Source organism: Protomyctophum bolini (genome assembly GCF_963924005.1).
Source record: "Protomyctophum bolini genome assembly, chromosome: 19".
NCBI lineage: Eukaryota > Metazoa > Chordata > Actinopteri > Myctophiformes > Myctophidae > Protomyctophum > Protomyctophum bolini.
Window position 1 is genome coordinate 40194755 of NC_137880.1, and position 25658 is coordinate 40220412.

Below are 25658 nucleotides of genomic sequence, written 5' to 3' on the forward strand. Positions count from 1 at the left end.
GGATCATAGAATGCAGAGAGACAGTAAACTATAGGATCGTAGAATGCAGAGAGACAGTAAACTATAGGATCATAGAATGCAGAGAGACAGTAAACTATAGGATCATAGAATGCAGAGAGACAGTAAACTATAGGATCGTAGAATGCAGAGAGACAGTAAACTATAGGATCATAGAATGCAGAGAGACAGTAAACTATAGGATCATAGAATGCAGAGAGACAGTAAACTATAGGATCGTAGAATGCAGAGAGACAGTAAATTATAGGATCGTAGAATGCAGAGAGACAGTAAACTATAGGATCGTAGAATGCAGAGAGACAGTAAACTATAGGATCCTAGAATGCAGAGAGACAGTGCAGTCATTTGACATTCAGCCGGCGGAACGCATGCATTCAGGGCATGAAAGCACAGCTCTTCTATAATGACAATATGCAAAGTGGATCGAGTTCTGCCGAAATCTAATTTCTGCTTCATCTGCGGCTGAATTACAATGGCCTCCTTAAAGGCCAAAACCACTGGTTTTCAACACTGGAACATGTCATTAACCCACGAACCCCCTTTTGGTGTTTTAAGCATTATGTTTTACTTTATAGGAAGGGGGGGGGGGGGGAGGGGCAACTGGCGGCCTGGGGGCCACATGCGGTTAATGTCAGAATACTGATATAATATTGGTTTCAGCTGTTTACAATTCATGTAAACATGACCGGCTGCAGTCTAAATTAGTTGCTCAATGCTCAACACACGTATATAATTGAAGGCATTTGAAATGACATGAAAACGTTAATTTTCAGGATTCCAATTCAAAAATGGCGCAAAAACAGGTGAAGATTTCAATTCGAATATAGCCGGAAAAAAATTGCCGATCTACAAGCTCAAAACGCGTCGCAAACAGTAATATATGGGCCTAGAGAGTGAGTGTGGAAATATAGTGGCCCTCTCAAAGTTTCCCACCACTGCTTTATAGCTATTGAAAAATAACAGATCTACAAGCTTGTAGATCTGCTATTTAAAAACCGTGCGAAGAAGACAGACCTCTAATTAACGTAAATATCCAACAGAAGTCCTCCATGTCAACAGATCAGGTCATAAACATTCCACATAAAAATCGAGGAATCTCAATGCATCGTGTATATATATATATATATATATATATATATACAAAAAAAACAAAGCCTCTTAACCATAGCCATTGGACCTTCAAACTGTCTGCTATAAAGCAGCTAACTCCACCACCTCTCCCCCTCTCAAACTGTCTGCTATAAAGCAGCTAACTCCACCACCTCTCCCCCTCTCAAACTGTCTGCTATTAAGCAGCTAACTCCACCACCTCTCCCCCTCTCAAACTGTCTGCTATGAAGCAGCTAACTCCACCACCTCTCCCCCTCTCAAACTGTCTGCTATAAAGCAGCTAACTCCACCACCTCTCCCCCTCTAAAACTGTCTGCTATAAAGCAGCGCACACACACACACACACACACACACACACAGTGCTATCTGCCCAGTACAGGCCCAGAACGTCGCTCTGCTCCGATATACTGTATCTCTAACTACAGGACAACGATGTTGCAGCGTGTCGAGCTCTCTCTCTCACTCTCTCTCTCTCTCTCTCTCTCTCTCCAGGTATTTCAACGGTTGTCAAGATATGGAGCCGCGCTCTGCCTCGTTCCCTCACACCTCTATGGAGCCTCTCTGTTCCCTCACACCTCTATGGAGCCTCTCTGTTCCCTCACACCTCTATGGAGCCTCTCTGTTCCCTCACACCTCTATGGAGCCTCTCTGTTCCCTCACACCTCTATGGAGCCTCTCTGTTCCCTCACACCTCTATGGAGCCTCTCTGTTCCCTCACACCTCTATGGAGCCACTCTGCCTCGTTCCCTCACACCTCTATGGAGCCTCTCTGTTCCCTCACACCTCTATGGAGCCTCTCTGCCTCGTTCCCTCACACCTCTATGGAGCCTCTCTGTTCCCTCACACCTCTATGGAGCCTCTCTGTTCCCTCTGTTCTCTATGGAGCCTCTCTGTTCCCTCACACCTCTATGGAGCCTCTCTGTTCCCTCTGTTCTCTATGGAGCCTCTCTGTTCCCTCACACCTCTATGGAGCCTCTCTGTTCCCTCACACCTCTCTGGAGCCACTCTGCCTCGTTCCCTCACACCTCTATGGAGCCTCTCTCTGCCTCGTTCCCTCACACCTCTATGGAGCCTCTCTCTGCCTCGTTCCCTCACACCTCTATGGAGCCTCTGCCTCGTTCCCTCACACCTCTATGGAGCCTCTGCCTCGTTCCCTCACACCTCTATGGAGCCTCTCTGTTCCCTCACACCTCTATGGAGCCTCTCTGTTCCCTCACACCTCTATGGAGCCTCTCTGTTCCCTCACACCTCTATGGAGCCTCTCTGTTCCCTCACACCTCTATGGAGCCTCTCTGCCTCGTTCCCTCACACCTCTATGGAGCCTCTCTGCCTCGTTCCCTCACACCTCTATGGAGCCACTCTGCCTCGTTCCCTCACACCTCTATGGAGCCTCTCTGTTCCCTCACACCTCTATGGAGCCTCTCTGTTCCCTCACACCTCTATGGAGCCTCTCTGTTCCCTCACACCTCTATGGAGCCTCTCTCTGCCTCGTTCCCTCACACCTCTATGGAGCCTCTGCCTCGTTCCCTCACACCTCTATGGAGCCACTCTGCCTCGTTCCCTCACACCTCTATGGAGCCTCTCTGTTCCCTCACACCTCTATGGAGCGACTCTGTTCCCTCACACCTCTATGGAGCCTCTGTGTTCCCTCACACCTCTATGGAGCCTCTCTGCCTCGTTCCCTCACACCGCCATGGATCCATGGAGCCACCAGTAACCTGCTGTTCCAGAAACTCGCTGCTTTCGGGGTAGACGCATCACTGTTGTTTTTGCCGTGTTGTGTTCGTCACTGAGCGCGGAGCCAACGTCGTTGCTGCCCCTGCGCCGCGCGCGCCTACACCAGGCTCAACTGCACCACACACACATGCTGAATGGCATCCGGTCAAGTGCATTTGCACCAGATGTGATGTCTGAACTGATAACTAGTTCAAAGAAGTTGTTCAAATAACCCAAACCCAAACATTCAGGTCTGCAGAACAGCTTGGTCACTTGTCTTAAAGGACCACTTCACCACTTTTCAAATTATTTCAAATTATGACCGATATCTGATCTCCGATTATTCTCAGGGTCGATACTGATTCTGACCGATTCCGATATTATACAGAAATCAATCAATCAATAAAAAAACCTGTACTCTGTTTCCACACCTGAATGAGACGAGTACACACATTAAATGCAGAAAAATGTAAAGTTTATTTTTTACTTAAGATTTTTACATCATAGGCCTATTTAATTTGGCTTTTGTTCTAGACTAGAGTTACTAGACCCTTTGATTTATATGTGTTTTTACATTTTTACAATTTTCATTTAAAAAAAAATTGCTGGTGAAAACCGATTAAATAATTAGTTGGAGACTGTTGCGATACCAATAATTGCTGATATGGACGATTACGATTATGCTACCGATTAATCGTGCATCTCCTGGTGTTTTTCATCCAAAATATTTATAAAAATAAATCAAAAAAGGAATTTAAAAAATAAAGAAAAACACAGGGCACATAAAATTAAGTTACAATGTGTTTGTATAGGAAGAGGGCGGGGCAACTAAAATCAATATGAAAATCAAGCAACTTAAACACATATTGTCAGTGCTGTCAGGTAAAAATCTGACGCGTGTAAATGCAGGTTCCACACATCCATGGTCGCCATCATATATCCATAATTGTGATAATAATAATTATAATAACCAGTCCAGTATATTGGACTGCTGTAATCACTACAGTATTCCAAATCTTAGCTTGGCCTCAACGTTTTGCTGCATGTGTGCACAACCAGTCTCTATAAAGACACTAAAGGAACATCCAGTCTCCATAAAGACACTAAAGACACAACCAGTCTCTAAAAAGACACATCCAGTCTTTATAAAGACACTGAAGGGACATCCAGTCTCTATAAAGACAATAAAGACACATCCAGTCTTTATAAAGACACTAAAGGGACATCCAGTCTCCATAAAGACAATAAAGGCCACTTCTGCCTTCAAAGTTCTTGTTTGAATAATTTCTATTTCCACCAGCGATCATCATCATCATAGTGATCATCATCCCAATTGATGCCCCAGCCATCACTGTGATCATTATCATCATCATCATATCTGGATTTGTCATAATTATATCCATAATAGTGATGATCATCATCATCATCATCATCATATCTGTAATTCTGATCATTATAATGGTGATCATCATCATCATCATCATCATCACCATGATGATCCTCCCTCAGCCTGAGAGACACACAGTTGGGATTGAAAACACATGTGTGCATCGGGCACACAGTTTCCCACGTGTTCGTCTCTTCGCAGTAGCGCTCCATCGTTCCAGTGTCCCAGGCATTCCTATGTACATGAAGAGAGAAGAAAGACCGATTAGATGTTCCAGAGATACCTATATGTACATGAAGAGAGAAGAAAGACCGATTAGATCTTCCAGAGATACCGATGAACAGGGGGGGGGGGACATATAAAGAATAGTAGTTTTACAAATATCGGCCTCATGGCAGCGCTAAGCAACCGTTCTGTCAGAAGGTTTGTCGTTGGCATCCAGGGAATGTGCACAGGTTGGCATTGACCGGACCGACAGTGCCGGAGATTAGCTGTACACGGACGGACACACACAGACAGACAGACGGACATTCATGGAGAAGCATTGTCTTACTTGTCTTCATCAGCCCGTCCGAGTACGTAGATCTTTCCATCCGCCACCACCGCACTATGCCAGTAGCATCCGTACTTCATGGGGGCACACATGGTCCACTGGTTGGTCTCGGGGTTGAAGCACTCCACAGTCTTTTCTGTGATCGCAGAGCACCCATCTCTGATCGCAGAGCACCCCTCTCTGATCGCAGAGCGCCCCTCGGTGATCGCAGAGCGCCCCTCGCTGATCGCAGAGCGCCCCTCTCTGATCGCAGAGCGCCCCTCACTGATCGCAGAGCGCCCCTCTCTGATCGCAGAGCGCCCCTCACTGATCGCAGAGCGCCCCTCTCTGATCGCAGAGCGCCCCTCACTGATCGCAGAGCGCCCCTCTGTGATCGCAGAGCGCCCCTCACTGATGGCCTCGCTATCGGTCATCGTATTATGACGCCGACCACCTATAGATAAACACAAACTCATTCACTGCCAGAGCAAAAATAATAATAATAATAATAATATATATATATATATATATATATATATATATATATATATATATACAGTATATAATTCATCCCCTGCCAGCGATTTTCCGGATTAATCGAAAACACCTGTCCTTGGTTCTGGTGACGGATATTCTCCTCTCTCATATATCAATATCAAACATCTAAATACTGAATCGACGATATCGCTTTAATAACAGGTATGATACCTGTAACATAGATCTTTCCATTGAGAGTGCAGACAGCTGGTTGGTCACGTGGAATCTGCATTGGAGACACATCTGTCCATACAGATGTTGTAGGGTTGTACTTCGCCACCTGGGGAGGATTTGGATTCCCATGACTTGGAGCGCCACCTAGGGCCAGCACGCACACACACACACACACACACACACACACACACACACACACACACACACACACACACACACACACACACACACACACACTATAATATTCAAATGTCATTTCTGAGGAATGTTAACAGCCCTAATTCACAATCAACATATGTGACAATAAATTTGACTGAGGGACTGACATTAGATTTTTTTGAATTTTCGTTTTTTTCATGTCATATGAAAGCAGGGAAAATATTGGTTGTTCAGTTTGACCCACCAGTTGTGGAGATATGGCTTATAGAGTAATGTCTTGCAGAGAAACAGCGAGTTGAGAAAACAGGCTTGAAAAAGGTTCACTTCTGTGGAATCTAACATTACACCTAGCTACATGTTTAAGCATTTATTTCATATTTACATGTCTTCTGTGGTCTCTAACATTACACCTATAGCTACATGTTTAAGCATTTATTTCATATTTACATGTCTTCTGTGGTCTCTAACATTACACATATAGCTACATGTTTAAGCATTTATTTCATATTTACATGTCTTCTGTGGTCTCTAACATTACACCTATAGCTACATGTTTAAGCATTTCATTTACATTTCAGCTCTGAAACTTATGTCAGACATGTGTAGAGTCTGCCTGTGCTATTAACTAATTTTGGAAAAGAAAGGTTTTCCTCCTCTGGGGAAAAGCTGGAATTTGTGCGATGGCAGGCTCTAAGTCAAATATAGTCACATATAATAAAATATCTTTATAATATGCATAAGCAGCCAGCTCTAAATGCATTGATTTTCAGTAAGAGAAATACAAATACGACTTATTTATATACAAAGATTTGTAAGAAAGAGAAAGACAGCGATGAATAACAATAACACCAAAGTGTTTAGAAATGTTCCCTTAACCTTTATTTACCGTAATTTCCGGACTCTAAGCCGTGACCCTTTACCCATGATTTGAATCCTGCGGCTTTTACAACGGTGCGGCTAATCTATGGATTTGTACAGCTAACGCAGAGCCATCTAAGGCTCTGAGCTAACGTAACGGCCACTAGGGCGCCACCTGCGGCTTATAGTCCGGTGCGGCTTGTATACGTACATATTTGGGATTTTCCCTAAATTTGGCTGGTGCGGCTTATATTCAGGTGCACCTTATAGTCCGGAAATTACGGTATTATTATCATTAATATTATTAATTTGACATAGGCTACATTGTATAAAAAGAACACTCAACCTCGTCACAACACCCTGTATAAATGGGCCTGTTCCAAACCAATGAAATAGAGATGTCCATCCCCTGTATAAATGGGCCTGTTCCAAACCAATGAAATAGAGATGTCCATCCCCTGTATAAATGGGCCTGTTCCATACCAATGAAATAGAGATGTCCATCCAGCGCCACCACTGCTGGGCGAGAATCACAATCACAATAGGCTGCCACGCCCACAGACTCCATGAGCTGCCAGCTGTTGGCTGTTCGGTCGTATCGCTCCATTGAGTCTGGACTCTTCTCACTCCCGCCCACCGCGAACACACATCCATCCAGCTCCACCAGCCCTGTGTGGGGTTGACATTGGTCATTGGAACCAGTGGGGCAAAGTGCATTTAATCACTACTAAAGCTTTTATGACATTCATTTTCCTTGATTTATATATTTGCGCCGCAAGACGCACAGGTTGAAGGCCAGACTTACTGAAGTAAGCATGCCTCAATCATGACTTACTGAAGTAAGCGCACCTCATTCAATCATGACTTACTGAAGTAAGCGCGCCTCATTCAATCATGACTTACTGAAGTAAGCGCACCTCATTCAATCATGACTTACTGAAGTAAGCGTGCCTCAATCATGACTTACTGAAGTAAGCGCACCTCATTCATGACTTACTGAAGTAAGCGTGCCTCAATCATGACTTACTGAAGTAAGCGCGCCTCATTCATGACTTACTGAAGTAAGCGCACCTCATTCATGACTTACTGAAGTAAGCGCGCCTCATTCATGACTTACTGAAGTAAGCGCACCTCATTCATGACTTACTGAAGTAAGGACGCCTCATTCAATCATGACTTACTGAAGTAAGCGCGCCTCATTCAATCATGACTTACTGAAGTAAGCGCGCCTCATTCATGACTTACTGAAGTAAGCGCACCTCATTCATGACTTACTGAAGTAAGCGCACCTCATTCAATCATGACTTACTGAAGTAAGCGTGCCTCAATCATGACTTACTGAAGTAAGCGCACCTCAATCATAACTTACTGAAGTAAGCGCGCCTCATTCATGACTTACTGAAGTAAGCGCACCTCATTCATGACTTACTGAAGTAAGCGCACCTCATTCAATCATGACTTACTGAAGTAAGCGCGCCTCATTCAATCATGACTTACTGAAGTAAGCGTGCCTCATTCATGACTTACTGAAGTAAGCGCGCCTCATTCAATCATGACTTACTGAAGTAAGCGTGCCTCATTCATGACTTACTGAAGTAAGCGCGCCTCATTCAATCATGACTTACTGAAGTAAGCGCGCCTCATTCAATCATGACTTACTGAAGTAAGCGCGCCTCATTCAATCATGACTTACTGAAGTAAGCGCACCTCATTCAATCATGACTTACTGAAGTAAGCGCACCTCATTCATTCATGACTTACTGAAGTAAGCGCGCCTCATTCAATCATGACTTACTGAAGTAAGCGTGCCTCATTCATGACTTACTGAAGTAAGCGTGCCTCATTCAATCATGACTTACTGAAGTAAGCACGCCTCATTCAATCATGACTTACTGAAGTAAGCACGCCTCATTCAATCATGACTTACTGAAGTAAGCGCGCCTCATTCATGACTTACTGAAGTAAGCGCACCTCATTCAATCATGACTTACTGAAGTAAGCGCACCTCATTCAATCATGACTTACTGAAGTAAGCGCGCGCCTCATTCATGTCGGCCATCGCTGACCAATTGTTGACCAGGACATCATAGCGCCACATCTCCTTCCTAATGACCAAACCATCACGGCTTTTGGATGCTAAGGTCCTCACAATCCCTGTCCTCGACAACCCAGAGGATATTCCTCCTGCCAGATACACAACAGAGCCTGTATGGACGGAGAAGATCACATTTTAAAATGAGCTACGTATTTATTGTCTTTGGTAATATGCATACTGTACACACATCTTTACATTTCTGTCTATCTTCTTCATATTATATCCTGCTACCCTAATAGACAGGGGTACATGAGCACATGTGAGTTTCTTTGTGCTCTATCTCCGACCGAACCACACTTTTACCACACATCTCTCTATGCCAAATAAAACCTGCACACTCCCACAAAGAACATAGACTACATTGCATTCGCCAAAAATGTCTTATTTACTGTTTAAATATAACTTTTCTGAAACACGCTATTCTTGCTCAACCTCCAACAGCCTACGTCAAAATCGTCATGTTGGCGTCTACTACGCCAACCATGTTCACTTAATGGGGCCAGGCTTTCACAGTGACACACATGTTACATGAACCACACGCCCGGGATGGTTTCTACCCCTCAATGTCGTATTTGCTGCGCCCTTCTAATTCTGCGCCACGCCTACTCTACACTCACTGCTTGCAGCAGCAGCACTCGCTGGGAGCTGGGTCTGAGGCGGCCGTGTGTGTGCGTGCGTGCATGTGTGTGTGTGTGTGTGTGTGTGAATGAATAAGGCGCTTATATCGCTTTTGCTCAGTGGATGGGACATTTACATTACAGCAATCGGATGGACGCGTGGATAACGGGTTAACGGCATGGTTGTGTGCAATCGGAGGGAAAGGTTCCACAATCCATGCTAGCTGCTCCAGACACAGGGGAGGGGAGGGAGATGGCCCGGCTCACGGGACTCGAGTGCGATATAGCGCTTATGCAACAATTACCCTACAAACACAAGCACCTCAACTCAATGTCATTGTGAATAACAATTTCGAGCGAAAAAATAATTTTTGGAATGACACTTTCACCCAGTATGAAGCTAAATGTGGAAGCCGTGTGTGTCACACCAAAACTGGTGTCCTATAGAAACCTGTAACCGAACGATCCTCTTCCATCTGGACTGAGGGAGGCACTGCCTGCGAGTTGGCTCCGTCTAATAAGCAAATTTAGAACTTCCTGTTTGAGAGCTAGCTAATTTAAGACATCCGGTTGCCTTCAGAATAAAATAAGGTTATTTAATTCGTTAATTAAATAATTATTACAATACATTATTTGTATTATTGTTACATTACAGTTATTGTAAACACACATTAAAATAAAGACATCTATCTATCTATCTATTCAGGCCCATTCAATTAATCTATCACTACATTAGTTGCCTGTTCAAAACTAAACTACACTTTATACAATTTACAATTTACAATTTAGGCATTTAGCAGACGCTCTTAATCCAGAGCGACTTACATTAAGCAAGAACAAAAAAGCATGGGAATACATCACATAAAGACATTTATCATGAAACATGCGTAAGCTAAGAAAGTAACAGTGGAATATCTACAATGAAACTATACATATAAGCTATACATCTATACTACTATGCTACACATATGTACTATGACGTGCTATGACTACATGCAATGCACTTATGCTGTCTACATAACATGCTATAAGTCTGTATCAAATGCTATCTAAGTCTACAGAATTGCTATCTAAGGGGGTGGGGTAAGTACTATGGGCCATGATGGAGTCTGAAAAGGTGGGTTTTCAGACTACGGCGGAAGATTGGGAGTGATGCTGCAGTTCTGACTGCAATGGGAAGTGCATTCCACAGTTTTGGAGCCAGAAGGGAGAAGAGTTTGGGACGTGTGGAGTGTTGTCCCGGCGTTTTTAGTGAGGGTACTTCCAGCTTCCCTGCGTTGGCTGATCTGAGTGAGCGGGAGGGTTTGTAGGGTTCGATCATACTTGCAAGATATGGGGGAGCCATACCTTTGGTTGCTTTGAATGCCAGCATCAGAGTTTTGTATTCTGTGCGGGCAGCGACCGGGAGCCAGTGGAGGGAGCGGAGCAGGGGGGAGACATGTGAGAATTTTGGCTGGTTGAAGACCAAGCGAGCTGCAGCATTTTGGATCAGCTGGAGAGGCTTAAGTGCACATGCTGGTAGGCCAGTAAGGAGGGAGTTACAATAGTCAACTTTTGACAAGACTGTTGTCTGGATTAAATCATTTTTAATGAAATCATTGTTGCAGCCTACACACATATATTCAGGCCCATTCAGAACACATTTCCCAAATCTCAGTGATTTATCCACACATCGCTCTGTGTGTGTGTGGGCGTGTGTGTGTGTCGCGTCGCGTGCGCTGTGTGCAGGGCACACTACTGAGTTTAAAAACACAGCTCAAACATGAAGTGGAATCTGTCAACTCCCGCAATTTCTTTCTTCCCATATTGCGCTGCAACGACACTGGGATGAGGCCCCCGAAGGGGGCCGAAATTCTAGTTATTATAATATAAGGACGGTTCCCTCACCACACGTACATTTATTCAAGAACTGTACAATCTTTAGGTATTCTTTTTTAAACTTTAATACATGTTTCATGGGGGTCCTTGAACTGAAAGGAAAAAAATCACACTAGTGTGAAGTGAGGGCCACCCACTGTGGCTGCCACACTTTTAGAAGCCTGCCCACATATCCAAATACGTGTGCAGGCTTCTAAAAGTCAAGATGGATCAGCCACATTCACTGCCACTACGCTATGAGACATGAAGGCAGTGTGTTGTATTAAAAATAAAAAATCACACCCGTGTGAAGAGAGGGGCGCTCTTATGATCGTACATCAATTAATGTATGTATTTCATCATATGATGACGTCATTTCAAAGGCCAGGCATTGCAAAATAAGGATGAGAACGACAGAGTTACAGATCCTAATGTTGATTCATTCTGGTGATTATGGGCTGTATTTTGCGTGTCTTAAGTATACCAGGTCTTATTCCCTAACTTGAGTAAACTAAAGACCTGGAGGCGTGATCAATGCTCTTTGGCCACTCAGAATAGCATTGATCACGCCTCCAGGTCTTTAGTTTACTCAAGTTAGGTAATAAGACCCGGTACTTAATTAAGACACGCAAAATACAGCCCAGTGAGTGCTCACCTGACATGACCACAGCATGCCCGCGTGTTTCCGAGGGCAGACGTCCCAGAGACCTCCACATCTTATCAGGCCTCCGATCGGTCAGGAGGTCAAAGGTCTGAACTTCGTAGTCCTCAAAGTTATGATCCTCTCCTCCCATCATCACGATCACTTCAACAAGCAGGGCAGAAGAAGATCACTTCAACAAGCAGGGCAGAAGAAGATCACTTCAACAAGCAAGGCAGAAGAAGATCACTTCAACAAGCAAGGCAGAAGAAGCCTAGGGTAAATTTAGGCCACGTACGCGCAGTATCGATAACGACAACGTGCACGCGTACACGGGACCAAAGCTTCATTTGAATGCCTTATTTTTCCATAAAGAATGGAGCTCAATACCCGGAAAACAACCGATGACGTAGTGACTACCCGATAGCAATGAACTCAAGCCTGTTATCGACCATAGCGGTCCATGGATGTTGTATCGAAATTGTTACAGTACAATTCATATTATGAAGCCTTTTAACACTTATTCATTTAACTCTGTCAGCGCCACCTGGTGGTCACCCAGTTTAGGCTCTTGAGTGCCAATTCTCCCATTATAAAGAAAGAACGAATTTGTAATTCCATTATGCATGTAATGTGCATGATGTCATCACCTGTAGCCTACACCAGATTAGAGGAATTTTCAAAATATGGATGAAAATAAAAAAGATATATATATTTATTTGAATTCCCAAGGGAGAGACGTCTTGACGCCCGCGGCATCCATTACAAAGACGTCAATTGGACGTCTTGACGTTTTTGGCTACTAAACAGCAGGCAAAAATAGTAAAATATATTGTCATCTTCATTTAATTTTGGATGGTGGTCAGGCACAACTTCACAGTCACTCACAACTGGCCAAAAAAAAAAGATTCCGGTTCTGTTCAGAACCGGAACCAGCAACCTGTGTATACCTGTAGTCCTGCGTGGGCGTGCCGTGTTAGAGAATGGACGCTCCCCGTTGGCCTCAGAGATGAAGGTCTGACAGGCCTGCTGATCTTTCACCACGTCCAGAGACCCAACCACGTGTTGGAGGTAGGAGGGGCTGATGAGAGGCAGGCGGACGTGCTCCAACACCTAAAAGAACAATAATGCATTATTTACTAAATCAACTAGATGTTTAGCTAAACAACATTATAGAGTTGTCCCTTTTACCGTTTCTGTGGACATACAATTACAATTTAGGCATTTATCAGACGCTCTTGATCCAGAGCGACTTACATTTAAGCAGAAACAAAAGCATGTCATACATCACATAATATAACAAGTAGTTATCATGAATCATGTATAAACTAAGAACGTAACAGTGGAGTCTCTATGTCAACTATACATACTATACTATATTATATATTATACAATATACATGTGTACTATAAAGTGCTATGACTACATGAAATGCAATTCTAGTGCCGTCTACGTAACGAGCTACAAGTCTGTCTAAAATAAAATGTCATGAATATATAGACCTATTATATTAAAATTTTCTCAGTTATTACAATATAAAAAAGCTAAAATAAAGATTGTTTAGCTCAAAACCCTTTTTTGTGGTGGCCAACGAAATGACAGACCTTGTGAAAGGCCAGCTTGCGGGTCGTAGGACAGTTGTCCAACCACAGCATGGCAGCATCAAACACCATGTCCTCCTTGGGAACACTCAGATCGTCACTGGACAGAATCTCTGTCAGCACTTCCACCGAGAGAGAGAGGAACTCTTCCTGTTGGTAGAAAAACAATATGTCCAGTAGATTATACATGTAGACTCTATAGTCTGTTCCAATGCTCCAATGTTCCATACTGACGTACTGTTTTTCATCCTCGGAAGTGGTCACTAATAAATGTCAAGCTGTAGCTTACTAATAGTTAGGTAAAGTTAGCTTAAGTTGTGGCAAATCTGCAAAACAACACATCTGTGAAGAAAGATAGTGGTAAGCATTTAGTTTGCATATTTGCCACAACTTAAGCCAACTTTACCTAACTATAAATATCATTGAATGTTTCTACTCCGGTGGCGACAGGTTAAGCACAATAGTAGTGATGTGTCGTTCATGATCGATTCGTTCAAAAGAACAAGTTCATTGCCGTGAACTATGCAACCTTTAGAATGCTGTGTGTAATTCAACACCATCTGATCTGAATGACATTTTGAACCTTTGCATTAGCCTTCCGTGAAGGCTAGGACAAGTGCTACGGGCTGGTCTAGTAAGGCAGAGTGTTTTAATATTATTAAATATAAAACAAAGTCATAGGAGATCCCTCATTTATCCCTCATTCACTGACCTGCTGGTGAACCTCAGTGAAGTGTTCCAGGATGTAATCCAGGCTGCGTTTCGCCAACATTTTGGCGGTATCACAGGAGTACCTCTCAGCGACGCAGTACAACTCTACACAGTTCTCTATGTCGATGTAACAATTCATGAAGAGAAAGCATTGCTCTCCAACCGCCTTGACATCCCACAAGCTTGATGCTGCCAGCAGGGCCTGGAGTAAATTGCATATATTTAAAGCATTGATGTTGAACAAACATAGACACAACAAGAACTGCACTCTGTCGAGTGCCTACTTGCTTGTTGCACACACGTGCACGTACTGTCGACCGCTACAAACTGTCAAATGTCAGCTTCTCTGTGAAATAACGTTTGAAATATTGCATTATTAGGTTTAGCTATTTGCTACGTGCCTAGTTTTTGAAGGTAAACAAGTAGTATTGTGAAGTATGGTAAAAGTTTCTATCAATAAAAGAAATACAGTTCTATCGATTTAGAAGTGGATTAAAGGAAATGCCTCTATGTATATGTATAATGTAACTTGTAAGTTGATTAGCGGTATAATGTGGTTACTTTGCGTATGCCCTGTTTGATGTGTATGTATCGTAGCAGCATAATGACGTCAGGGTATAACTGGTACAACTAGCTCTCAATGATGACGTAATAAAGATGTGGATGAAAGGACCCAATGCCAGAGTGTAAGTGGTTTTCGATGGTGACGTAATGACGGTATGTTTTAGTGTCGGGAGGATTAAAGGTAATGCTCCTGTGTATACATGTATGTAATCTGACACCACTGCCATATCAAGCATAGGTAGTCATTACGTCATACGCTGGCACTGCGCATACACATTGTATCAGTCAGTCAGTCAGTCAGTCAGTCAGTCAGTCAGTCAGTCAGTCAGTCAGTCAGTCTCTCTCTCTCTCTCTCTCTCTCGCTCTCACCTGCACATTATCAGTGGATAAGGACACCTGTCCTGTGTAGACATAGTTCACCAACCAGCCAATGGTCTGAGCTTCCAACCCAGAGATGGTCACTCGTTCCTGCCTGGACTCCATCATTCCAGATGTAAACATTGCCTGTGCAACGTTGAAAAGCTGCATTAGAATCTGATTTGTTCCATCACAGTTTTCATACAGTGCAAATCAGTGGGTGAAATGTCCATCATTTTGTTGTTTTCCAGGAAAAGAAAGAAAAAGATGACACATAACATTGGAAAACCACGCAAGGGAGCGAGCCGGAGGCTTTGACGTCACCGTGGTACAACCAAAACATGCAAACGGGTTAGCTAAGCTAGGCCTTCCTACGTTCATTAGAGTTCATGGTTTAGCTAAGCTAGGCCTTCCTACGTTCATTAGAGCAGGGGTTCTCAACCCGTGGGTCGCGACCCCTCGGGGGGGGTCGCCAAATTATGTTGGGAGTTCTTCAAATTAAGAACTGGTGGGAAATATAGATGCACAGATTATGCAGGGGAAAGAATGCAGTTTTGTTTCACCACCAGACATATCTTTACCACCAGACATATCTTTTGATGAAATTGAGAAAATGTTGTTGTTGCTCCCTGAAAACAAATCTCCAGGGCATGACCTCATTGACAATAAATTACTACATTTATCGCTAGACCTGTGAAATACCTATTTGATATTTCTCCGCAACAAGGCAAGTTTCCGACAATATGGAAGCATGCAAAAAATGTACCCTATTCCTAAGGATAGTAAATGATAAAACTAAGAATATGGTCATATTCACCAACAGAAAAAGGAATAGGTTAGGGCCATGGAACTTATCTTATGGAGGGGTACAGATAAATGAGGTCACAGAAGTCAAACTACTAGGAATTAAAATACAAAGACGTTGCGACGTTGAGGCTAATATCCCGTAGTCTGATTTATAGTCACGTAAACTATTGCTGTGCAGTGTGGGGGCAACGCAGCTCAGACCGATTATGAGAAGACTTCAGATCACACTAAACAAGGCAGTCTTAAGATGTGGCTATGAAATAGGTACAGGTGAACTGCATAACAGAATGGGATGGCCCACAGCCCTTGAATGCATAAGAAAACAGTCTCTTGCATTGATTTCTAAAATAAAAACATCTAATAAACCAGTAAACAAGAATAAATTGCAGGGTAAAACATCAGGTCAACACAAGATCAAGACACAAAGATATTTATGTTCTTCCAAAACTAAAAACTAGTATGGGAAGCCGATCTTTCATTTTTAGGGCAGTTACATTAACCCATTCTGACCTGAGATCAGATTCATACGAGGTTTCCACTGGACACACACTGGTCTGATTAACCCCATTCTGACCTGAGATCAGATTCTAAAAATGTCAGTCGTTCTTCGATTTTTCAAAAATAGCAGACCTACAAGCTCGTAGCGCGCCACTCGGTGGCGCGCTATGAGCTTGTAGATCTGCTATTTTTCAATAGCTAAAGCATAACATGATGCTGACACCAAAATGGGTTCCCGTTCAGAAAGGGTTAAGGAACTCAACATTATAGCTGGGATTGCTTTTATTGATTCACTACTATGTTGTGATTTCTGTTTAGCTTTGTTTTTTCAGTTCTGTAGTTTCTGTGTTGTCAGGTTTCCAGCTGGCTCAGGGACGTCTACAGACGTCCTATGTACGCGTCGATTTGGGACCCCTAAGACGTGTGGACAATGAATGAGTGTATTCACCTCAAAGTAGGAGCTGACGGAGGCCAGGACAGCTCTGTGACAGGAGAAGTCCTGTCCCTCACAGCACAGAATCACATCACACAAGGTGTTGCTGAGACGCAGTCTGTTCAGACCCTCCAACACCTTCTCGGGATGGTCGCGACCCTTAAACATCTTAGTCTGCAGCGAGGGTGGAGGTACACTGCTGCCCTGCTGGAGATGACAATAGGAGGGGATGAAATGAACGGTCAGATAGTAAGGATTGTTTTATTAGATTTAACCCACCTTTAGATTTAAAAAACACGCCTTCTAAATCCTAACCTACAAACCTTTTTTGTTTTATTCCAAAAGTGTAAAAACAGGTTAAGATGCCTTATAAGATGCCTCTAAATCTAATTTGCATTCAAAATTAAGATTAATAATCAAACTAACTAACCAATTTACGTTGCTGATTGATTGACTGATTGATTGATTGATTACTTTACAGTTGCACATACTGTAGTACAGTGGTACGATTACACAATGATGCTAAAAGGATAACACAAGAAGCCCAAAAGCCTAGTTTTCCTGTGCATTCAATTAACCAATAATGATAAGGTATGTGGACCATAACATGAATACAGTACTGTATTTGTGACCTTGTGAAAGAGTCTCACCTTTACGCTCCCAAACAGCTTCAATCTGCGTTTGTGAATCTCCATGGAGTCACAGCAGGCCTTTCCAACAGCCGTGACATTCCACAAGGTCGATGCTGCCAGCAGGTCCTGCAGACAAAATAAACAACATTATATTTATTTAGCACCGATGGTATTTAGAAGCAAAATGGAGAATAGCGTTTATGGTGATAATATTAATACTACATTACCTGCACATTATCAGTGGAGATGGACACCTTTGAAGTGTAGACATAGTTCACCAACATGCCAACGGTCGGAGGTTCCAACCCAGAGACGGTCAGCCGTTCCTGGGTGGACTCCACGGTGCCAGATGTAAACAGGTCCTGTTCAGGACGGTTGAAAAGATTGAAAGGTTAATTGGCTTGGAGAGTCCACGGTTTTTTAGGCCTTTTCTCATTTACATTAATGTGTCAAATATCAGTAAATTGGATTTGGATACAACAATTCACCTGAAAGCCCCGCCAGAATTGAATGTCATTCTAAACCCGCTATATTTCTCCAAACGGCCCGAGTTGCAACCATGTCCCAGGGCTTTGTAACGGGGGTAGTATTATTATGATGTTGGAAGACCCGAAACCCCGTTGACCTCAGGAAACATCACTGAAGATACGTCCCAGGTGATGACCTCAGGAAACATCACTGAAGATACGTCCCAGGTGCATCCATGCCATGTCTTTTCTTGTTAGTTATGTGGGGCACAACCTCAGCAGTCTATATCCCAGGGCTTTGGGTTAGGGTTAACCCTAACATAATCTAACCCTGACATCATCATCATACCGGGAAGTTATGTGGGATCGCCTACAGTACAGAGTAGCAAAAAACTACTTTCTGTCCTTGACAGCCCATACATCCAAACAGAAAAGTCTGATTGCGTTAAACGATGTTAAACAACAATTTACAATTTAGGCATTTAGCAGACGCTCCTAATCCAGAGCGATTTACAGCAAGAACAAAAAGCATGGCAATGCTTAAATTCACTCCATTTGCCATTCACTTTATGAATGGACGTATTCACCTCAAAGTAGGAGCTGACGGAGGCCAGGACAGCTCTGTGACAGGAGAAGTCCTGTCCCTCACAGCACAGAATCACATCACACAATTTGTTGCTGAGACGCAGTCTGTTCAGACCCTCCAACACCTCCTCGGGATGGTAGTAATCCTCAAACATCTCAGTCTGCAGCGAGGGTGGAGGTACACTGCTGCCCTGCTGGAGATGACAATAGGAGGGGATGAAATGAACGGTCAGATAGTAAGGATTGTTTTATTAGATTTAACCCACCTTTAGATTTAAAAAACACGCCTTCTAAATCCTAACCTACAAACCTTTTTTGTTTTATTCCAAAAGTGTAGAAACATAGGTTTCATAATATGGTCTCGGGTCGGGTGGAAACAGGTTAAGATGCTTTATAAGATGCCTCTAAATCTCATTTGCATTCAAAATTAAGATTCATAATCAAACTAACTAACCAATTTACGTTGCTGATTGATTGATTGATTGATTGATTGATTGATTACTTTACAGTTGCACATACTGTAGTACAGACAGTGGTACGATTACACAATGATGCTAAAAGGATAACACAAGAAGCCCAAAAGCCTAGTTTTCCATTGCGTTCCTGTGCATTCAATTAACCAATAATGATAAGGTATGTGGTGGACCATAACATGAATACGGTAGGCTACTGTATTTGCACCGTGTGTATTTGGTGCTGTCCTCCTGAAGTGCAACAGTACCCTCTAGAGGGCGATGGGGTGAACTGGCCTTTCCACAGTAGAGCATTCTGGATTCAATAGTATTACTAAACATACAGACAGTAACCAATTAAAGCAACACCCTATTTTATACTTTAGACAATAGCCGATCTACAAGCTCACAACGTGTGACAATGAGACATGCTGTGAGCTTGTTGATCGGCTAAAAATAAATGAAGAGAATCTGCATAACGAGTAGGCTTACTTATACTTTTGGTACATTTTGATGCCAATACTCGTTTTACTTTTACTCGAGTAAAATTCTGAATACAGGACTTTTATTTCTACATGGAATCACAATTGATTGAGACGATCGCATTATAGGCTATGGAGGCTCTGATTGACAGCCCATACATCCAATCAGAAAAGTCCTATCTGATTGACAGCCCATACATCCAATCAGAAAAGTCCTATCTGATTGACAGCCCATACATCCAATCAGAAAAGTCCTATCTGATTGACAGCCCATACATCCAATCAGAAAAGTCCTATCTGATTGACAGCCCATACATCCAATCAGAAAAGTCCTATCTGATTGACAGCCCATACATCCAATCAGAAAAGTCCTATCTGATTGACAGCCCATACATCCAATCAGAAAAGTCCTATCTGATTGACAGCCCATACATCCAATCAGAAAAGTCCTATCTGATTGACAGCCCATACATCCAATCAGAAAAGTCCTATCTGATTGACAGCCCATACATCCAATCAGAAAAGTCCTATCTGATTGACAGCCCATACATCCAATCAGAAAAGTCCTATCTGATTGACAGCCCATACATCCAATCAGAAAAGTCCTATCTGATTGTATTAAACGACGTTAAACTCACGTTATGAATGTTTACCCTCTTTAATATTATCTTATTCTCTTATTATTTTTGGCACAATCGACAAAATCGTTGAAAGATGTTCATACATTAAACAAAACAGAAATATCTGTTCTACAAGCTTACACGTTGTAAGCTTGTAGATCAGATATTTCTGATCCATCCATCTTCAACCGCTATAGCAGCTAACTCCACCACCTCTCCCCCTCTCAAACTGTCTGCTAGAAAGCAGCTAACTCCACCCCCTCTTTCCCTCTCAAACTGTCTGCTATAAAGCAGCTAACTCCACCACCTCTCCCCCTCTCAAACTGTCTGCTATAAAGCAGCTAACTCCACCACCTCTCCCCCTCTCAAACTGTCTGCTATAAAGCAGCTAACTCCACCACCTCTCCCCCTCTCAAACTGTCTGCTATAAAGCAGCTAACTCCACCCCCTCTTTCCCTCTCAAACTGTCTGCTATAAAGCAGCTAACTCCACCACCTCTCCCCCTCTCAAACTGTCTGCTATAAAGCAGCTAACTCCACCACCTCTCCCCCTCTCAAACTGTCTGCTATAAAGCAGCTAACTCCACCACCTCTCCCCCTCTCAAACTGTCTGCTATAAAGCAGCTAACTCCACCACCTCTCCCCCTCTCAAACTGTCTGCTATAAAGCAGCTAACTCCACCACCTCTCCCCTCTCATGCAAGTAATTAACAATATATATAAAGTAACAACAACACCAGCTTTGATGAGGCTGTATTGAAACGTTTAAAAAAAAAACGTTTTCTTAATTTCCTGAAAAGAAAAAAAAAGGTTTCTTCCCTACATCAAAATGGTAAATGGTGCATTTATATAGCGCCTTTATCCATTTATATAGCGCCTTTATCCATTTATATAGCGCCTTTATCCATTTATATAGCGCCTTTATCCATTTATATAGCGTCTTTATCCATTTATATAGCACCTTTATCCATTTATATAGCACCTTTATCCATTTATATAGCGCCTTTATCCATTTATATAGCGTCTTTATCCATTTATATAGCGCCTTTATCCATTTATATAGCACCTTTATCCATTTATATAGCACCTTTATCCATTTATATAGCGCCTTTATCCATTTATATAGCACCTTTATCCATTTATATAGCGCCTTTATCCATTTATATAGCACCTTTATCCATTTATATAGCACCTTTATCCATTTATATAGCACCTTTATCCATTTATATAGCACCTTTATCCATTTATATAGCACCTTTATCCATTTATATAGCGCCTTTATCCATTTATATAGCACCTTTATCCATTTATATAGCACCTTTATCCATTTATATAGCGCCTTTATCCATTTATATAGCACCTTTATCCATTTATATAGCACCTTTATCCATTTATATAGCACCTTTATCCATTTATATAGCACCTTTATCCATTTATATAGCGCCTTTATCCATTTATATAGCGCCTTTATCCATTTATATAGCGTCTTTATCCATTTATATAGCGCCTTTATCCATTTATATAGCACCTTTATCCATTTATATAGCGCCTTTATCCATTTATATAGCACCTTTATCCATTTATATAGCGCCTTTATCCATTTATATAGCGCCTTTATCCATTTATATAGCGTCTTTATCCATTTATATAGCGCCTTTATCCATTTATATAGCACCTTTATCCATTTATATAGCACCTTTATCCATTTATATAGCACCTTTATCCATTTATATAGCACCTTTATCCATTTATATAGCACCTTTATCCATTTATATAGCACCTTTATCCATTTATATAGCGTCTTTATCCATTTATATAGCACCTTTATCCATTTATATAGCGCCTTTATCCATTTATATAGCACCTTTATCCATTTATATAGCACCTTTATCCATTTATATAGCGCCTTTATCCATTTATATAGCACCTTTATCCATTTATATAGCACCTTTATCCATTTATATAGCACCTTTATCCATTTATATAGCACCTTTATCCATTTATATAGCGCCTTTATCCATTTATATAGCACCTTTATCCATTTATATAGCACCTTTATCCATTTATATAGCACCTTTATCCATTTATATAGCACCTTTATCCATTTATATAGCGTCTTTATCCATTTATATAGCACCTTTATCCATTTATATAGCGCCTTTATCCATTTATATAGCACCTTTATCCATTTATATAGCGCCTTTATCCATTTATATAGCGTCTTTATCCATTTATATAGCACCTTTATCCATTTATATAGCGCCTTTATCCATTTATATAGCGTCTTTATCCATTTATATAGCACCTTTATCCATTTATATAGCGCCTTTATCCATTTATATAGCGCCTTTATCCATTTATATAGCGTCTTTATCCATTTATATAGCACCTTTATCCATTTATATAGCGCCTTTATCCATTTATATAGCGCCTTTATCCATTTATATAGCGTCTTTATCCATTTATATAGCGCCTTTATCCATTTATATAGCACCTTTATCCATTTATATAGCACCTTTATCCATTTATATAGCGCCTTTATCCATTTATATAGCACCTTTATCCATTTATATAGCACCTTTATCCATTTATATAGCGCCTTTATCCATTTATATAGCGCCTTTATCCATTTATATAGCGTCTTTATCCATTTATATAGCGCCTTTATCCATTTATATAGCACCTTTATCCATTTATATAGCACCTTTATCCATTTATATAGCGCCTTTATCCATTTATATAGCACCTTTATCCATTTATATAGCACCTTTATCCATTTATATAGCACCTTTATCCATTTATATAGCACCTTTATCCATTTATATAGCACCTTTATCCATTTATATAGCACCTTTATCCATTTATATAGCACCTTTATCCATTTATATAGCACCTTTATCCATTTATATAGCACCTTTATCCATTTATATAGCGTCTTTATCCATTTATATAGCACCTTTATCCATTTATATAGCGCCTTTATCCATTTATATAGCACCTTTATCCATTTATATAGCACCTTTATCCATTTATATAGCACCTTTATCCATTTATATAGCGCCTTTATCCATTTATATAGCACCTTTATCCATTTATATAGCACCTTTATCCATTTATATAGCACCTTTATCCATTTATATAGCGCCTTTATCCATTTATATAGCACCTTTATCCATTTATATAGCACCTTTATCCATTTATATAGCACCTTTATCCATTTATATAGCACCTTTATCCATTTATATAGCGCCTTTATCCATTTATATAGCACCTTTATCCATTTATATAGCACCTTTATCCATTTATATAGCACCTTTATCCATTTATATAGCACCTTTATCCATTTATATAGCACCTTTATCCATTTATATAGCACCTTTATCCATTTATATAGCGCCTTTATCCATTTATATAGCGCCTTTATCCATTTATATAGCGCCTTTATCCATTTATATAGCACCTTTATCCATTTATATAGCACCTTTATCCATTTATATAGCGCCTTTATCCATTTATATAGCGTCTTTATCCATTTATATAGCACCTTTATCCATTTATATAGCGCCTTTATCCATTTATATAGCGTCTTTATCCATTTATATAGCGCCTTTATCCATTTATATAGCACCTTTATCCATTTATATAGCACCTTTATCCATTTATATAGCGCCTTTATCCATTTATATAGCGCCTTTATCCATTTATATAGCGTCTTTATCCATTTATATAGCGCCTTTATCCATTTATATAGCACCTTTATCCATTTATATAGCACCTTTATCCATTTATATAGCACCTTTATCCATTTATATAGCACCTTTATCCATTTATATAGCACCTTTATCCATTTATATAGCGCCTTTATCCATTTATATAGCACCTTTATCCATTTATATAGCACCTTTATCCATTTATATAGCGCCTTTATCCATTTATATAGCACCTTTATCCATTTATATAGCGCCTTTATCCATTTATATAGCGTCTTTATCCATTTATATAGCGCCTTTATCCATTTATATAGCACCTTTATCCATTTATATAGCACCTTTATCCATTTATATAGCACCTTTATCCATTTATATAGCGCCTTTATCCATTTATATAGCGCCTTTATCCATTTATATAGCACCTTTATCCATTTATATAGCGTCTTTATCCATTTATATAGCACCTTTATCCATTTATATAGCTCCTTTATCCATTTATATAGCGCCTTTATCCATTTATATAGCGCCTTTATCCATTTATATAGCGCCTTTATCCATTTATATAGCGTCTTTATCCATTTATATAGCGCCTTTATCCATTTATATAGCGCCTTTATCCATTTATATAGCGCCTTTGTCCAAGGCGCTTTACATAGATTGTGCATCAATCCACATCAATCCGGCGGAAACATCGGGAGCAATCAGCGGTTCAGAGTCTTGCTCAAGGACACTTTGACACTAGCCTCGGAAACCCAGACGTTTTTATTTCCAGGGAGAAAAACTTTGACACTAACTCTGGGGGAGCCCACAGGGATCGAACCATCGAGCCACTCCATCCCTGAGCCGTCACCATAATACGACCGTAATAATCATGACAGCCATACCTTAACCTCCTCCTCCTCCTCCATCTCCTCCTCCTCCTCCTCCCTGCTGGGTAGCGGGACAGCTTCTTGTGGCTCCTCGGGTGGAGCGCAGATGTTGTTGGCTTGCTGCTCCTCAGACATCACTGCTGTGTTCGTGCACACACACACACACACACACACACACACACAGAGTTAATTATGTTGACTCTAACACTAAAAGACTAATATTGTGATATTTAGTCGACTTAAGTACAAGACTAGACTGAGACCAAACTATTTCAGATGGCTAGAATAGGACTAAAACAGTGTTATTTAAGACTATTAAAGACTTAAATCTTACCTGTCAAAAGTAGCACTGCATTAAAGGCTATTGAGACTAAAAGACAAGGATTGTGTTTTATATATTCCGTCGACTAAAGGCTAGACTAAGACTAAATCAGGATCCGCTGTCAAAATGAACACACACGGCACACACACACACACACACAGAGAGAGAGAGAGAGAGAGACGCGGAAATGAAACAACAGTCACACATGGGTTTCGTTTCTGTGAAAACAGGAGCAGGAAACAGCCTCTCGGCAAGCTGGGACATGTAGTTCTCTCTCTCTCTCTCTCTCTGCATGTGTGTGTGCGCGTGCCTGCGTGCGTGTGCCTGTGTGTGTGTGTGTGTGTGTGTGGTGGCACCGTGCCAGGGCTGAGGTGAAAAAGCCACACTTTGTTGTTGTTTAAAGACAACATCAGGGCTTGGACTGGGACAAAAATTCGACCCGGTCATTTTCGCGTGAATTTGGCCCAGACCAACCAGCGCGCAGATTAACTCTATACCGCCCCGGCCCGCTCCGTCGAGGCACACATAAACAAACGAGCCCTAATAATACCACCGCCTATTGGCCTGCCTGCAGGGCCGGCCCTCCCATCAGGCAGAACAGGCAGTTGTCTAGGGCATCATGAGGGGACTGGGAGGGGGGGGCATCCACCAAGCAAAAAAAAAAACCCACAGTGCTTTAGAACACAAGGGGGCCATGGTTATTTTTCAAAGGGGGCATCACGAAAAATCCTGCCTATAGGGCACCAAATTGCTCAGGGCCGGGACTGCCTGCCTGTCCAAAAAAACCCCCAAAAGTCCCGGTCGCGGCCCACCGGGAATATGCCCCGGTCTGACCTCTGACCTGTGGCCC

General features: G+C 41.6%; 1 protein-coding gene across 1 annotated transcript; it reads right to left on the bottom strand.

The window, feature by feature from the left end:
• Positions 1-4131: 4131 nt before the first annotated feature.
• Positions 4132-24621, bottom strand: LOC308334727 (kelch-like protein 21; the record flags this gene model as incomplete). The annotated part of the gene is made up of 14 exons (XM_080791531.1): positions 4132-4465; positions 4785-5217; positions 5472-5618; positions 6975-7160; positions 8517-8696; positions 11716-11865; positions 12651-12813; positions 13305-13451; positions 14014-14214; positions 16687-16878; positions 17322-17429; positions 17531-17665; positions 18358-18549; positions 24502-24621. The coding sequence occupies 14 exons, from the start codon at positions 24619-24621 to the stop codon at positions 4132-4134; spliced, it is 2688 nt and encodes an 895-aa protein (XP_080647657.1).
• Positions 24622-25658: the final 1037 nt, after the last annotated feature.